At 40.2% G+C, this 17,398-nt stretch overlaps 2 protein-coding genes across 9 annotated transcripts in view; one reads left to right on the forward strand and one right to left on the reverse strand.

Moving 5' to 3' along the window:
• CHD2 (chromodomain helicase DNA binding protein 2) overlaps positions 1-17,398 on the reverse strand; it is a 90,298-nt gene that overhangs the window by 63,021 nt on the left and 9,879 nt on the right. For 5 of the 8 annotated variants that reach the window (XM_050978661.1, XM_030228282.2, XM_030228280.2 and 2 more), the window contains exons 1-4: positions 7,637-8,069; positions 4,967-5,038; positions 4,187-4,273; positions 46-106 (exon numbers count right to left, since the gene is read on the reverse strand). The gene's annotated coding sequence lies outside the window, so the exon portion shown is untranslated. Of the gene's footprint in view, positions 1-45; positions 107-4,186; positions 4,274-4,966; positions 5,039-7,636; positions 8,074-17,398 lie in introns of those variants that run through there. The other 3 variants (XM_018913946.3, XM_009090022.4, XM_050978662.1) reach the window with 2 other exon arrangements.
• On the forward strand, positions 3,114-8,326 carry LOC127060003 (basic proline-rich protein-like). Its single transcript, XM_050978550.1, has 2 exons — positions 3,114-3,121; positions 7,597-8,326. The coding sequence occupies exons 1-2, from the start codon at positions 3,114-3,116 to the stop codon at positions 8,324-8,326; spliced, it is 738 nt and encodes a 245-aa protein (XP_050834507.1).

Genomic DNA, 17,398 nt, shown 5'->3' on the forward strand with positions numbered 1-17,398 from the left:
TTTTTTAAAGCTAAAAAGTAAATGTTATTAGGAATAACAACTTACCAGTGCTTCAACCAAGAGCAGCTATTTTGCTTACAGTGAGTAAATCAATTCCTCAACACATCTGTAGGGAAAACAGGATATTAAAACACTTGAATTAAAATAAATTAAAAAATAAAAGAGATCTAGACCTTAAGGTCTACAAGACCAAGCATTAGCTTTTATTACAAAAGCCCTCATAAAAAAACTAACAGAAAAAAACCCCACAAACACAAAAACCCGAACCATTCCCAGCTCACAGCATGTGCTACAGATGTTATTTTTATAAAAAAAATTAAAGTATCACTAAGGAGCCTGTTATTAAAGAACCTGGAAACAACCCAAGAAATTCAGACCCAGTCCACAAGTTCATTGAGGAAAAACAACAAAAAATATATTCTTTGAAGTTTTTCAAAAAGATCAATCAGGCATCAAGAAGTATGCTTAAGCAAACTGACTTGCCCTTCACAATAGAAAATAAAATGCTCCTTTAATTGAGAGGAGGTATCTGCTAGATGCAGGGTAATTACGTAACATTTATATGGAACAAATTATCCAAGCTATCTCAAAGTTACTCATGTATGAGCAAGGTCCAGATGTGGAAATCTGACCCTGAAAAGGCCTACTGGCAATCTGTATCAATAAATTTTTAATCTATTCTTAATAGTTGCCTCAAGCAAAGGTAGATAGACCTAAAACTCTAAAACAACTCATGAACCCCCTTTTCATGGTAAAGTTCAACAACATGAAACAAGGTGTTCAAATTTATCCTCCTGACACATACAACAAATCACTTTTCTTGTAATCTCTCAGAATCTACTTATATTGAAATATAGCCTCAAATACATAAAAATTAATGAAACTATCCAGTGACAGTGTACTGTGCAATCCTCTAAATTCTTCTCTTCCATTTGACAGCTACTCAGAGGTGTAGAAAGAAATATGGGATGAGCAAGATGTTAATTTCTTTATTGATGTAATTTACTTGAAACTCTTAATATATAAAAAGTCTTTAAAAAGGGAAACAATAACAAAAAATAGCAGTAGGCAGGCAGTAACATGTAGAATATCCTAATGCATGTGAAATTTAAAGGTTTAAAACTGTATTAATGATATTTTAAAATGTATTTGAATGTGCACAAGCAGCTGCTACGAAATGGAAGTACAGAACTTCTATGAAGTGCCCATCCACCATTTTAGAAGAAACACAATATGGCTGCTGGACCCTGATCAGCCATGAGGCATCCACCAGTCATCCAAGGCATGAAAAATGAACCATGGAAACAAGTGTTACTTTCAATCATTTCACTCAAAAAAGGCCACTTAAAAACTACAATCTATATGAAGGCAGGTAAATTTAATGACTGTAAGACTCTCAGTTTACAGCTCTCAGGCATTTGTAGTAATTCACGGCACAGCTATACATTTATCATTGCTTCCAAGTCAGCTCTTGTTTGTTTAGTTCTAGGGCAGGCACACAGCTAGGGTAGTTTGACAGAAACTTTAATGAGGGCAATATTTAATACGGCTGTCACCAAAAAGCACCTTCTTCTAATGACAGTGTTATGAAGACTCCACTGGAGTTTTGTCCTTCTGACCTCAGCAGGCTTGTGCAAAACAAATCTTTGGTGTGTCAGAATGATATAATGTAGTCGTAGTGACACTTCTCTTCTTGTAAGTGAGTTGATAAACCAAGCAATGAGTTTTGTAAAAACAGCACAAGGATGTTGATAATGTATTACCATTTCATTCACATTAATTATTTTTTCACTATTACAGAATATACCCCTGTATTTTGAGTCTTTAATTAACACATTCACTCTTCAATTACAGAATAAATCACCAAAGCCACTGGTATATGCCACGAGCCAGAAACCAGAGCTTGGAAATACGAAGTCTTGGCTCAAGGAAATTAACTTTTCATGTTAACAGCTGTATTTCCTGTATCTAATGTCAAAAGCTTTTAATCAGACTACCTGCTGTAACTGTTGTAGCCTGGGTAATTTAAAAAAATCCATCCCATATTTAAAAATAAACATGAATTTACTTTTTTCATGTTATCTAATAGCTGTGGCTTATTTTTGTTTTAAAATTACAGATACTTACAGCACAGTACAGCCTACCACACAAAACATGCCCGGCATCATAGGTCCATGGCTCCTTCCCCTAAAGACTGGCACTAACCATCACACACCGCATCTCCTTTTTTACTAAGAGGTGAGGTCAGACACCCAAAAGCTATGACCTCGTATCATTTTCTCTTGTATTATTTAATTATCAAGTACTTTGACAAAGAGTATGTGTATCACTACACCAATGTTCTTCCATGAACACTGTCAATGCTACCAGAATCTATTCTATGAGAATATTCAACAGGGGTTTGTATCCCCACAGAGGAACAGCTTCCTCTACTGAGAAGGTTTGGACTCAACGGGAGAGATTCTCCTTGACCCCCACCAATCCTCACGAGCATACTGTAGCGTAGCCATGAACTTGGAACTTCCCTCAAGTCCCAGTAGTGTGCATCTAACCCAATGAGGTCTACTTAACCTAGAGGTGAAGCCACCTGAGCTGAAAACAAGTTGCTGCAAGAAAAGGCAGCTCTGAAGAGCTCACAAAAGGGACAGTTAGAGCCGCTTTTATTGTAACGTCTATTCAGCACTACCAGCATTAGGACAATACTGGAAAGTTGCAAGACCGTTAAGACCAAAGTGCTGAATTTCATCATTATCATAAAACACTCAGGTCAGGCAAGATCTGCTCTTGAGCACTGTGATTTTCTAATTTTTACTTTTCTACTTTTTTTTTAAAGAGCAGGTCAGTTAGAAATTGCAGATTCAGACATTTCAGAATTTAATATCATTAATTAAGTCAAGTCTGCCCGGTTCAATCCCATCAGTGTTATCAGACTTTCGTGTCTGACCCAGCCTGGTCTTGCCTTTATCATAACAGACTGTGAAGTATCTGTGATTTTTGACTCTCTAAATTGAAAACTTATGTGGGATTTTAGATATGCCCGGTCGTTCTTAAGGTATGAGATAACTTCTAACACAAACTTCTAGTTCTCACACTTCCCATCAGACAGTCACACGATGAAGTTGTAGGAACATTCTGACATATCACCTTGCTCGTTAGCTGTGTTTGCTGCAGGACATCCATGATGGTGGCACATGTCCAATATCTATAAATATAATTTGAACTCTACCTTGAACATCAGCAGTGACTCACTGCAGATAAAGGTTTATTACAACCTGAAGAGATATTTTTGTAAAGTGTATGGGAAATTGTGTACAATCTCCTTTCTGTGAACAGACTGAAGGCTTCACCCAAGACAAAAAAATAAAAAAACAGCTGCACTCAGGTGGGGGCTCACAATTGTATTTTTTGGTTATCATGATGAATTATGTAACCTGAGAAAGCAAATCATCAAACGTATTTTTGGGACTCTTGATACACGTGTCCTCAGGAAGACACCTTACGCTTTGAGGTCCTAAGTATGCACAGAAGTACATGAGCACGGGAAGCTGTGAAAAGGAACCAGTTAAGACAGGCAAACAGGATACCCCACTTTTAATTACACAGTGGTGAAAGCCTGACTCAAAGGTTACTCTGATCCTAAATGCAGAATCTGAAGTGTAAAAACAAAAAATAAACATTAAAAAGATGCTTTGTTTACACTGCAAGGAGAGCAAGATACCTTGTAACAACTGGGTACCACTTTAGGCTTTTAGAATAAAATTTACACCAAAACCAGAATTTTAAAGTTTATTGTAAAAGCAATTTCTAGAAAAGGAAAAGCTTATGAGCATCCCTTGCTAATAAACCAATGCCTTGAACTAAGGAAAAGCATTCCTGAAGTTTGATTAGACAATATCCTTAGGAGATGACAATCGTTTGGCTTCACCACATGTCAACATGGTCATAGCAGATTGTTAAAAAGTTGTACTTGTGAGTGAAAATAAAATCTTCAAAGATGCAGGAGACTTCAACATTGCTGTAGTACATATATACTAACAATTTACAAATGCACCAAGCTCACAAAAAAATAAATTCAACAAGGTAAAACACTGAAACTTTAATGTTTATTTTGAAAAAAACGCATTCCAGGATGATTAAAAAACAAAAAGCACAAAACAAAAAAAAGCCCCACAACAGTGTTACATACCTGGCACGCACAGTACAGAATTTTGCTCAAGGTCTTTTGCCCAACCAGTCATCTGAATCTTTGGAAGAACAATATCCAGTAATAGCCCTTAAAGATAAAAAACAACAAAACCAGGTTTGTCTGAAAACAAGGTACGCACAAGCTCTTTAAGTCCTAACATTCTTGACTGACAAACTTTCTGAAAATATGTAAAGAAAATGTCTTTGAATAAACTAAAGTTTTACCAACAGTACAAAACCAGTATTTTATCATCGTTAAGCATTAGTCCCCAAAACCATGAAACAGGCCCCAAAAAATCTCCTTCTCTATAAATTTTCTTGGGTTACTACCTTCAAATAGAAATTCTACCATTTCCCCAAACATTACTGCTACAAACTCATTAGATAAAAAACCTAAATCATTTCCCAAGTTTAATGCAGGTTTTTACTGGTGAAACAGGACATACAGAACTTCAGTTACTATGGAAATACTGTCCTTTTCCACCAAATACAAGACATTGTACCCATATAATAAAAATAAACAGTACACTTATTAAATAGCCTTCGTAAACTGAAATTTACACCCAAGCAGCACATAAACGTTACATAATATGAAAATAATCTACCTATAACTGCAAAGAAAAGCTTTTTACAAGTCCAGACAAATTACAAAATGTGTCCCCTCCATATAAAAATGAGTTCTTTTTTTTTTCACATCTGCACAGTAGCAAAAAGGCAATTTCCAGTTTCAAAAAAATAACAAGGAAATTAATATAATAACACAAGGTACAACCATTCTTACCTAAGAAAAAAAGGCATAAACGAATCCTCTGGAAGCTAGTCAGGAAATAAGGTTCTGTTCACGAAATCCTACCTGAAAAAACAAAAGCATGGAAATTTTCAGTATTTTGCTTTAGAAAAGCAGCATTAGTCATATGTTTGAAATCTATCAATCTTTAGATAATTATTAAGTTGAGAAAAACTTATGATCACAGTAACTGTCTTTTGAACTGAACTCTAAAAATAAAAGTATGAGTGGCTGTACATTTCTGGCTGAAGAAAAACCCACTGGAGATGAGTGACTGACATACAACATGCATGATCTGTGTTTTTCATGAATAACTGCAGTCAACTCTTCTGTCTCCCATTACTTTAATTTTGAAAGACTTAAAACTAAAATTCAAATTTCAGATTTTTTTTACTGAGTAATTTATCACACAATATCCCTCAGCCCTTCTCCTTTTTCCACATTAAAATCTTTAGCAGTAGACTATACAAAATTAAATAAAACCTTTGCTGATAGCAAGGTTATTTTAAAATGGCTTCTGTCATCAGCTTCTCTGAATTTTAAGTCCTAAGTTATTTCATCTCCCCAAAAAAAACAACCTTTTTTGTCCTTTAGAATACAGTTTTAACGCCTTCAGCTCCTTTAACCTTTAATCAGATCTCAAACTACGTTCTTTTAACACAAGGAACACCATATTTGCACAACCTCTAGCCAACTTTTCTTGCCTTTTGTGAAAAGCCGTAACATTTTATTTTGCAGCAATTATATTTATCACCAGCATTACTTCATACTCTAGAAGTGTAGAATCATTCTGTAAATATACAATTTTAAAAACCATTTTTACGCTGGATTAAAAGAAGTATAAATTCAAACACCTACACCTTAAATATAAAAAATCCGCTGCAGGAACTATTAAATACAACACATTATGAATTACAAGTAATTTATTTTCTGGACAATTACCTGCTATTTTATTTTCAGCTGTTAAAATAAACCAATCAAAACTATTTAAAATTATCCTGTAATATATGTAAGACAGATCCAGCAGACACCCACCTAAAGCTAGAACTTTCTTTAGGGCAAAGTGTGTATGCCAGAACCTGTTCTACACTGCAGAACTGTTGCTGGGGTTATAAAACCACCATAATCCAAATCTAAAATAAAGACACCGAACACTTTGCATAAAGGTGACAGAAGTCCAGTGGTTGCTAAAACTTGTAGTTCTATTTCCAAAAAATAGGCTAACTTCAATTGTTGCAATGACAGATGCTTTTTTGCAGAGGAAGCACCGAAAAATGTAAATTTACCTCCAACTGCAGTATATAAAATCTGCACAAGAGTTTTATAACCTTGCACAAGCGTACACCATTAAAATCCAACGAATATGGCTATACACAACCTCCAATTAAAGCTTAAGTTCTTAGTATTTACCTTTTGCTCTTCTACAGCGACCTTTTATATATTTAAGATTACAATTTTACTCTTAAATTGGTAATTGCTGAACGCAAGCCAACCCAAAACAAACGTCAGGCATTACATTTAAACTTGCATTTTCAGAAAGTCTTGCAATAGGTCTTGTACAACTTCTAAATTATCAAAACACCGAAAGGACGATTAAAATGTTTTGTAAAAAGAAGTAACTGTGAAATCTCTGAAAAACGTATAAAGTGAATAATAAAAACAAACCTGATAACCATTAAATGTTTTTTAAAAGCTTTCCATGTCAGACGTAAACTCATCCGTTTCCTTATCTTGTAATTCGTATTTAAGTAACTCTTTTCTTTTGGTAGTGTCGCCTAAATCACAACTGTAGTATTTTGCCAACTTTAAACGGTAGACTTGGCATGACCGAGCTTTGTTTTTCTCAAGCTTTTAAGTTTCTACACTGCCGCTTAAATTGTAAAATCAAATTTGCACTTAATTCCTAGGATTTTCTTTTAAACTTCTGCACCTGAATTGCTGTTTCTCCAGTGAAATCAATTTCTCTCTATTGTTTCATAAAGTACCAATCTGTCTCATCTGCAGCCTGCTTCTCTCACTGGTTTACAAAGAGTTAAAAGCCAACACCCCACAGAAAAACCACTCCAAGTTTTATTTTTAAGAGAAAAGGACATGGCGTCTTTGTTCTTAGAAACTACGAAAACACATCCCCATCCGACCAGCGACGGGCAAGAAACGCTCTTTACACAGACACGGGGCTAAACATTTCAGTGATGCTGTCGTACACCCTTCACCTCTCCCCCCTCCCTCCATTGCTGCATTGGAGTTCCAGGCTGGTTTGCAGATATCCCCCTCGAACGCTGCACTGGGGGGAACCGGTCTGCAGCCCCCCCTGTGCTCGGTGCTGCACAGGGGAGCCAAAACCCGCCGCTGCTCCCCCCGGGGCTGCATCGGGGACAGGGCGTGCGGAGCCTCCTGGGTGCTGCAGGAGAGCGAAGGGAGCGCCCGCAGCCGCCGAGGGTCTCTGGGGCTCCCCATGTCCCGCCGCTCCCCTTCAGCCCAGCCCGGTCTCGGGCACGGGCGGGGGTCCCCGGGGGTACCCCGCAGGTCCCCTCAGCGAGCGGCGGGGGGGGAAGGAGGGGGCAGGGGGAGGCAGCGCCCCCTCCCCCTCCCGGCTCCAAGGACATTTTGTTTTTCCTCCCAAGGACAAAGGACAATGAGGAGCCCGGAGACTCCGGCACTTACCCGGCGAAGAGCAGCCCGCTGAGAGGCACCCGGGCCCCCGAGGACGGGGCGCTGCTCCCGGCTCTCCCTGCCCGCGGCCAAGGGCGGCCCCGCGCCCGCCCGGCGAAGGAGCGGCGCGGGCAGCGCTCGGCAGCCCGGCGCCATTGCTGCCCGACCGTCGGCAGCCCCGCTCGGCAGCCCGGCTCGCCGCCCTCCGAAGCCCCGGTGCCCACAGAGTGCCGGGCCCGATTTGGCGCCCGGGAGCGGCACCGAGGGCGCCCGCCGGGCGTCTCCGGCGCGAGCGGCGGGGACAGCGCCGGGAGACGGGCGGGAGCTGCGGCTGCTCCCCGGCCATCTTGTGCCGTGTGTGTGAGGGAGCCTCCGCCGTCTCCTCTCAACTCCTTGCTCCCCTCCCCCCGCACAACATGGCCGCCCGGTCGCTCCTCACTGCGGCGGGGAAGGGGCGGCACCGCGCGCGCGCCCCTCCCCTCCCCGCCCTCGGCTGCGCGCGCGCCGCCCGCCTGGGCCCCGCGCGCTCCGGCGCCGCGGCCTCCCATTGGCCCCCGCTCCCCAACTCAGCCGCCCCCCATTGGCTCCCGCCGCCTCCTCGCGCGCCGGCCGCAGCAGCCGCCCCTCAGGGGGAGGCGGGAGCGGGAGCAGGAGCGGCCGCCGCCCCCTCCCAGCTGCACCTGGCCGGGCCGTCCCACCTGAAGTGCCCCAGCACAGACCGCGCTGGGCCCGAGAGCTGCCAGACCCCCTTGCAGAGATCTCCTCATGCCTCCACCTGCCTGCACTGACAGGGGGGTTCAGCGGGGTTCAGCCCCCTGAGCTGGCTGCTGGCGCCCCGCATCTCACGGCTCCGTTTGCCGCCATTCCACAACACCACCTCTGTTACCAGCCCTTGACATGAGCCAGAAACAGCTCACCCGCCAGGGTCCCCACGGAGAAGTGGGGCCACGAACCCCTCTCTTCTGATGGGATACACCCCGCTGCTGTGCACCCTCAGCTCCAGAGCCCGGCTGGGATACAGAGCACAACCCAGTCACCTGCCCGTCTGCCATATCAATCCCCCATTACTGCTGCTCAGAAACAGATGCACAAATAAAACTAGGTATCCTGCTTTTTTCAGCCAACACTATAGAAACTCTCTGGTGTGCCAGTCTCACTGTCTCCTGTTTTGACTAGAGCTATGGAAACCACTTCAGATATCAGCAAGATGGAAAGGCGTCCCTCACATTCCTGGTCACTGCCATGAATCCTGTGCTCCTCTGCAAGAAGCACACACAGCAAACATGACAGAACTGATATCAGTTTTACTGATATAAAGTTTCACTTCAGCAGCCACTTTGAATAGGATGCGCACTTTTCACCTTCTTTCATTTGTCCAGGTGACTCCATTAAAAGCAGAAAGAAATTGTCTATATCTTCCTTTTTCATATTAATGAAACTGGGCAATTTTGACAGAATTAAACTAACAATACTTCAAATGATTATGGAAGGCCTCAGGATCCAGTCTGGCACTAGAGATCACACAGTTGGACTTTGGCAGCTCTCTCCTGAGCTGAGTCCTGGAAAAACCATAAGGAAGTGGCCAGCTGAAAAGCATTAATCCCTATGATTTTGAGCCAAGAGTTGTATTTCCTTTCAAAATACAGAGCAAAGATGACCTCGTGTATAGGATAGCAGGGGATATCTACTAGACAGTGGGATAAGGTGTTACCATCTTCAGAGAAGGGATGGTGGTGACCCGCATAAAGCTGCGACAGCATGAGACCTCCAGTCAAGGAATCAGTGGTGGTACTAAAGAGCTGATGCAGCTTCTCACTGAAAAGGGGCAAAATGCCTTTTTTTTTCCCCTCCCACAAGAAGAATTATTGAAGTTCTAGTCTACAGAGGCTATGGGTAGCAGAAAGCCTGTTCTGCAACTTCTTTCCCATTTAGATTCCTGCGAAGGCCAATCCTCTTGCTCTCAGTGGAACTGCTCAGATATAACTGTATCTAAAGGTGCTTGCACAGACAGAACTCAGACCTTGTCCTCCTCGGAAAACCACCAGCAATGAAAAAAGGGGGCAGGATCCAGATGAAAGCAGGGTGTAGCAACAGCACTTCTCCTTATGTCAGCATTTTCAGCCAATCCTGCATGGTAGAAGTTCACAGCAAAGACCAAGATTAGAAATTCCATGTACAATTTCCAGCCTTTCTCTTGTTTCTTCCCAAAACACAAGTACATTTCTAGCAGAATATATGCGTGATCACTTGCAATAACCAGATGAAAGGGAGAAAAGAGATCAGAGATTCTAGACATAATAGTGCCTTGTAAGAGCAGTGTGATTCCAGAGAGTTGAGATGGTACCTGAACAAGACCTAACCTGTGTGCTCAGACTGTTATCTGATTTTCTCTAGTTATACCAGACTGTCTAGTGTAATAGACTGTTCCTCTTTAAAAAAAACCAAAAACATAACAACCCTATGTACATAGTTACTCCTATGTGTAACAAAAAAATTACTCAAAGTCTAATATCTTCATTAAATAGGTGCAGCGCTGTTCTTTTGCTTCCTGGGCATCAGAACCTGAAGCAGCTCTGAAAATCCTTCCACGAGTATGCATGATCTCCTCTGTTCCTTGGCCCTGAGTAGTTGCATGGAGGTGAACACAAGTACAGTCACTCTCTGCAGAGCTACGGCTCCCCTCACACAGTGTTGCTGTTCCTTACCAGGAACAGACTGTTTGCATTCTTCTTCCTAATGAAACAGTGGAACAAAATTCTCATTCCTACTGCCTCTGCAGTCACCCCATTTTTTGCCTCCTAAATTCAGCATTTCTACACTGAAATTTCGTCTATAAAATTATTTCCTTCTTTTTCAGATAACACATTCTGTTCCTGTGTGTATCATTAGACCAAACACTTCAGCCATGTTTTATGAACCACATGTCTGAAAATAATGACACCAGTTAATGTTTCCATTACTAGTTTGGGAACTATTTTCTGAGATTGCGTCTGTGGTTGGAATTCCAGATGGAGGCACAGAACCTGACTTTCTGGTACTCTGTTTTCTTCTAGAACCTTTCTTCCTTCACCCTGCCCCATGTTATTATCCCTTAGGGGATACAACATACAAAGACACACTGTGATCCCACAGGGCAGTGTCCCTTACCCACCTGTCCCAACCTGCCCTCTGTACCAGAGGACCCCAAAAGGTTGGTGAAGCAGTTTATTCTCTGTTCTACTGCATGGCCCACAGATCTTTGGAGACACAAATATAATGGAAAGACAAATATTGGACAAAATGGTTAAGTATTATATCTGCCTTTTGAAGTAGAAAACATGAGTCTGAATAAGACTGAAGAAAAGTCACCAAACTTTTCTTCAACCAAAACTCTCACTTTTCAGAAGAAATCAATGCCAATTTCCTAGGCCCTAGGCCAAACAGAATAGTTTAGATTACTTGGACAGAGAATATGCAAACAGGATATGGAATGCCCTTTGAGCACAGTGAGCTGTTTGTGGGAGGCATTTAACTTCCTGTGAACTGGGTGTTTATTGAAGTTATCACTTTGTCCTGAATCAAGCAGGGGGTCTATTTTCAGATTTTGTATGTAACATGTAACATGTTGGTCAAACAAATAATCTGTTTTTTTTTTTTTTCTCCCCCCTTCTGTTTCCTTCCTCAGTAACTGACTATTAAAATCACAGTAACGGCTCAAGTAGGTACAAATTCACCTTCTAAGATGGAACCACATTCCCCATGTGACTGGTGAAGATGATTACGGTGTATTGATCCCAGCTAAAGCTTTTTGCTACTATCGCAAGACAAGCTATAAACCCAGCAGCAGCAAGGATAAAACTCAGTTCTAGCAATGAACTCATGCTGCTCATTCTGCTCCAAGTCTGGAACTGGAACTGAAATCCAGACTTTTGCTCCAGCCGGTAATGAATAATTGCAAACACATCGACACACATAAAGAGAACTTTTACACATGCCCTTTTTGTTCCTAGGCTTTAACACCGAAAACTGAGATTATGTTAATATTGGGGGTTTTGCTGCCACTTCTATGGGGCTCATGTTCAGAACGATGAACCTTGTGAGCAGCAAAAAAAAGATTTATTACTATGAATAATTAGAAACAAATTCTTATCAGTGTTATAAACATATGGTAAAGAAAAAAAATCTTTCTATCTAAGCCAAACCCCAGTGTTTTTTCAATTTATTCAAAATGAAGCAATTCTAACCAAGATTCAGCTCTCTCCATTCCTGCTTTCAAAGGAAAGTAAGTTATTAATAAAAAGTATAAAGACGAAATGGAAGTCAGAAATGGATTCAACATATTTTTTGGGACTTAATGGTCTCTCCTAAGCAAATTTTTAGCTTGTTGGTCACAATGTATCAAAGAGTCAGTACCGTTACTGTACACATGATCTTGTGGCCTGAGCTCAAAGTTTAGATCTAAGAGCTCAGTAACAACCGACACACCTTGCTGTTTCAGTTTTGCATGAGTTCCTGTATACAATAAAGCAAATAGCAGACCAGCAACTATTGTCTAGTGAAAGGATTAATTATTATGCTTTATATTAACTCCACTAGGGAATATACACACTTTTTTTTGGGGAAATCAAATCCACTTTTCTTAAGAAGGTTTGAGACTTGAAGTTCTTTGTTTTTATTACAGATCATCTTCAAACTAACCCTTGTTGCCATCTTAAATGGATGTAAGAAATAGAGACCATCTCAGTCAAGGTATTTATGCTGTATTTGGTCAATGTCTAACACACAGCTATTGCCTTAAATGGCACCCTTAGAGGTATAAGAAAGTCAAAAAGAAGCAGTAGTCCTTATTCTAGTGAAATCTTATGAGAGTTAAAACTCTAGACTGTTTCAAACTTAAATAATGTGGGTGATAGGATAATAATATGTTTAATTGCTTCTTAAAGTAAACCACTAGAGCTTGGAACAACAAATCTGTTTCTTTACCCCCTTTTTAGCTCCTACCTCTTCTATGGAATTTTTCTATGGAATATGTTTTTTCAAGGTCACCTTTTAGGTAACAAACTATTCTGCTTGGCTTGGAAAACTTTTATAAGAGGACTGGGACATAGTAGAGAAATACTGACCATTTTACTTGTCTCCACTTAGACAGTGGAATTTATAAAAGTGTTAACAAGGTCTCCTTACATGGAAAAATTATTGCTTACTGCTGACATCACCTTTGAAAGCAAATAAGAAACTAAAGTGCACCTTCCCAGGGACTGTAATGCCAGAGGCAAAGCACACCAAGGCAGATGCTGTGACCTGGCTTACACACTTGAACTGATCAAGTTCCCTGCCTGCAAACTTGCAGGACTGGAACCATACAAGGATTAGGCGTGGTGATAGGGTTTAAAATCACTTTGAATGGTAGAGGCTGCAAGCATTGTTCTTTATCTCACCATTCCGGCTGGAAACAGTCTGCAGAGTCATGGGAGTGTTTTGTGGTCATTGTTTTATCAAGAGTTTATTTAAAAAAAAAACCATCAGCACAATTAAGGGAGCCTAATCCCATCTTACATTTCAAAATAGATACTGTTCTCCCATTTTCCAATATGTTATAGAATTGTTACATAATGAGTCAGAACATTTCATAACTTTTAAGCCAAAACTTCAAAATATCTGACTTTAAATGTAGCTGCAAAATTTTTAGAAGATCTAGACAATGAAATTAATTTTTTTGTAAGTTCAGATATTTTGAAATTCTAGCATGATTACTTCCTTATGCACATTTAAAGCTCATTTTCCAAAGGCATTTACCTGCCCATCTTTGAAACTTATTTCCTGCAAACAAAAGCCAGTAAAGCTTGATTGCTTAAGTGTTTGAGGAATATGATCAGAAAAGGGAAAACAGGCTTAGCACAAATATGTGTTTACACTTCAAAATTGAGGACAAAAAAAAATTCCAACCAAAAGCTCTAATTTTTATTTTTACACACTCTCCATTTGAGTTCTAGTGGAGACTTTGGAAAGTTATGATGATGATTGTAACAACAGCTATATTTTCTTGGTAAATCTCCTTGGAGTTTTGGAGGCAAAGGGTTTCATACCAGCCTTGCAAACATGAGGAATTTCACTCAGACTGAACAAGATAAATTACAGCTACTCTAGAATGAAAAGAAAAACAGCCCAGGTCTCCAAAACCACGAGTATAGAACTCGGATTTTTATTTCAAGCAAGTTTAAAGCCTGTTTCTATAATGATCTTCATTCTTGTCTCCCGTGTGCAGGTGGCACCGTAGGGCATTTATTGATTGGTATATAAAAGTTGACAAAATGATGCATTATTCAGTAAATTGCCACATGCAGGGAAAAGAAATGGTACCTTTTTTTTCTGAAATCTTACAAGCATATACGTTTTTTATTTCATAGACAGTGTGACAAAGCACTGAATCATCCTGTTGTAGTGCACCATATAGATAAAAGACCACAAATGTTGTAGCTCAAAACAAACTTTTTCATATTTGTCAATATTTGCTAGATGTGGAGTCCAATTTTTGCTGTAGCGAGGCACCAACACACTTGGATTAGAATGTCATCTGAACAGAAACATCTCCTGTGTCAGGCTGATGTTTCCCATGAGCTTTTATATTTTCTTCTTACAGTCAATTCATTAAAAACTGGCTCCTGCTAGAACTTAACCCAACTCAGAAAGCTCATCAGCCCAGGGACTAGAGCAGCTCTGGGCATGTCAGGCACATAAACCCCAGAATTACCAGCTGTAACTGTTGCAGACAAGAGATTTTAACGCTGAAACAAGTACTCCCCTTCTCTCTGACCAACCCAGTAAGGGTAACAGTCTTGTCTCAGCTTAAAACCATTCCCAGTACACTTTTTTTTTAATTGTCAAAGTTTTATATTAGGTGGTGAGCTGTGACAAAATGTAAGCAGCCCTAGAAAACACTGCTGGTACAATCCTGTCACAAAATTAGGTCAATGGCTTTTTGTGCAATTAAAGCAGCAGAGCAAACACAAGACATCTTGGCTGAGACACACACAGTGCTTGATCGCCACCTGAAAAATCTGATTGTCACCTTCATTGCAATTTCACCCAGAGGAAGATCCCAACAAGGTTTTATGTGCCCAAAACAAGATTTATTTTCTTCAAGATTTAAACATGCATCTAACCAAAATCTATCACTTCTCTCTACAAATGTGTTTTAAGTGTAGAAACACTTACTTTAATGACAAAAGCTGAGATTTTGATATCTTCTTGTTACTCCAAACACATGGGACATAAGTTATGTGCCTGTGCCTTTAATTCAGGGCTGAATAATTACATTTAGGCCCATGGAATCACTCCAGTTTTTTCTTGGTGTCTAAACCGAATGTTGTCCTAAGGATTTGGAAGCACATGAAGTGAATTAGGGATGAACATGTATGGCAGTCCTTGGAAAATGCAACTGAACTGAACTAATCCAGTCTGTAGAAGGGAAAGAAAACCTGAAGCAGAGGTCTAAATTTCAAGAGTAAGAGCAAGCATGTTGTAGCTTTGCATACAGATAAAATTGCAACACCATTATTTTAATTTTTCCCAACACTTCTTTTTCACTCATATTTTTATTAATAATGGCAAAACAAAGAATATAAATTGTGCTAGGTAATTCACCTCTTATTCCTCTCCTTCAGTATGCCTTTAAAAAACTTCCCCAAAACAGACTGTTGGCTATGAAGAGACCAAACGTGAGACAGAAGTAGTAACAAATAGGTCAAAATGAAATGTTTTTAATTTAGAAACTATCTCAGATTTTCTTGTAATGACGCACACATGCTACAGATATTAAATAGTACATTTGAATACTCCAACCTAGGATGTAATACAAAGGAAACCATAGAACATGTTGGGGGAAAAAATGTGTGGAGAGCATAAGTTTGTATGTGTAAGAGCTAAAGGCAAATGCTTGAATAATTTACAATCATAACATGCATGAAAATGAAACACTGTGACTTTAATAACTAGGTTTCCCCCCCAACTTAAACTCCAATTATTAAGCTATTGTGCTTCAGGCTAGCATATCAGGTGCTGATAATGAACATTCAGGCACAGGACTTCTGCACAAATGAAAACTGTTCTGCTCAAAAGATTAATAAAGGATTATCTTCTTATATATACATATATACACACACACAGGCGTGCGTGCTCACTGAACAGAATGAAAATTGTAACCAAAATTGGAATCTTGAAGTCTACTCAAGTGCTGTTAGTAATATGGTTAATTAAGTTTAGGGGAAAACATAACCTAATTAAGAGGTTCCAAAAGGCACATCAGTATACACTGAAAAAGTGATTTTATATATGGAAACTATTTTATGCTTTTGTTATAAGGCACAGTCTTAAACAAACCAAGGATGTACACGAATGTTATGCTAGAGTTCTACATTTATTGCTGGTGATCAGTGCACTGCACTCAGGTTATGTTTGAACTACAGATGGAATGTAACTTAGAAGAGTAAAAAAGGTCAATCAAGAAAAATAATAGTCGTGAGATGGCAAAGAGGCTTTTCTGTAATAAAGGAATCATCGTCTGAAAGAAATCTTTGCAGGTGACAAGCTTGAAAAGGAGCCTTTAGACTCAGAGCGAGGAGATCAAATTTCTTGCAAAATTCAGCTGCACATAAAATGGAGGAGTCTTAAATATGACTAATACTCCTTGAAAACCTAGCTGGGATTTGAATACTGTGGCTGGAAGTTTTCAAGTCTTTTGTGAGCAGCAGAAATAACGACGGCTGCGTTCCTGGGAGTCAGCAGCCCCACACCCAAGTGTGCTGCACTGCTGCAGCATTCCCAATCCCACACCATATTCCCACAGAGGCTGCAATATTTCTGAGCTACACATTATGGACTGGTCAGCTGGCAACGGGATGGTCATTGAGGAGGAGGAGGAGAAGAAGGAAAAGAAAGGGAAATAAAGAGAGACCCTCTGCACTCATTTAGTAGCTCTTCTTTTAGAAGATGCACTGATTTATCTCTATGACGTGCAGCCTTCCCCAAAGTGCAGAACCTCTAGAACAGAAATTTGTTGAAACTGAACATCAGATCAAAAGCTCCAGGCCTTTAACAGCACTATTTCATGAGCTCTGCCTCCTTAAGAAGCCAGGAGAAAAAATACAGCTACATGAAAAATAAATGAGCAGCTTTTCCTGACTCTGAAAGCAGAAAATAATGACATGTAACCAAAATCAAATGCAGCACTATCAGTTGTATTCCCAAATGCCAGCATTAATTCTCCCTCTTCCAGCTTCCTGAGACTTGTTAAACAAATGAGCCTTATAATGCATTTTGCAAGTGAAAGGTCCCGGAGTGGTAAAAAGTCAACTCCCATACCAAAAGCCCTTAATGAAGATGCTGCAGCTTATTCCAGGAGTTCTGCACTGAAGGGCATCAGCCTGAGCTCACTCCTGACACGATTCCTATTTTCTCCTTAGATCAAAAGAGCATTTCTGCAGCACTAGCAATAGTCTGGGCTTTTAGATCAAAACTAGCATCTCAAAACCTGGAAGTCAAGTCAGCTCCTGTAAATCACAAAAATGCCGGTTTCGTGTGTGCAAAAACCAGTCAGACTTTTTTTTTGTAGCAGAAAAAAATCCTCTATTTAAAACATTCCTGATGTACCACATTTTCCCTGCACACCTGGGCTGGGTGTACAGCCACTCTGTCATCCTGGTTATCTTCCCCACACAGTTCACGGCATTTTTGGAACCACGTACACCTCTAAGATTTTTTTTTTTTTTTTCCTGAGAGACACCTGATTTTGTTTGC

The sequence above is a fragment of the Serinus canaria genome, chromosome 10 (assembly GCF_022539315.1).
Source record: "Serinus canaria isolate serCan28SL12 chromosome 10, serCan2020, whole genome shotgun sequence".
Lineage (NCBI taxonomy): Eukaryota > Metazoa > Chordata > Aves > Passeriformes > Fringillidae > Serinus > Serinus canaria.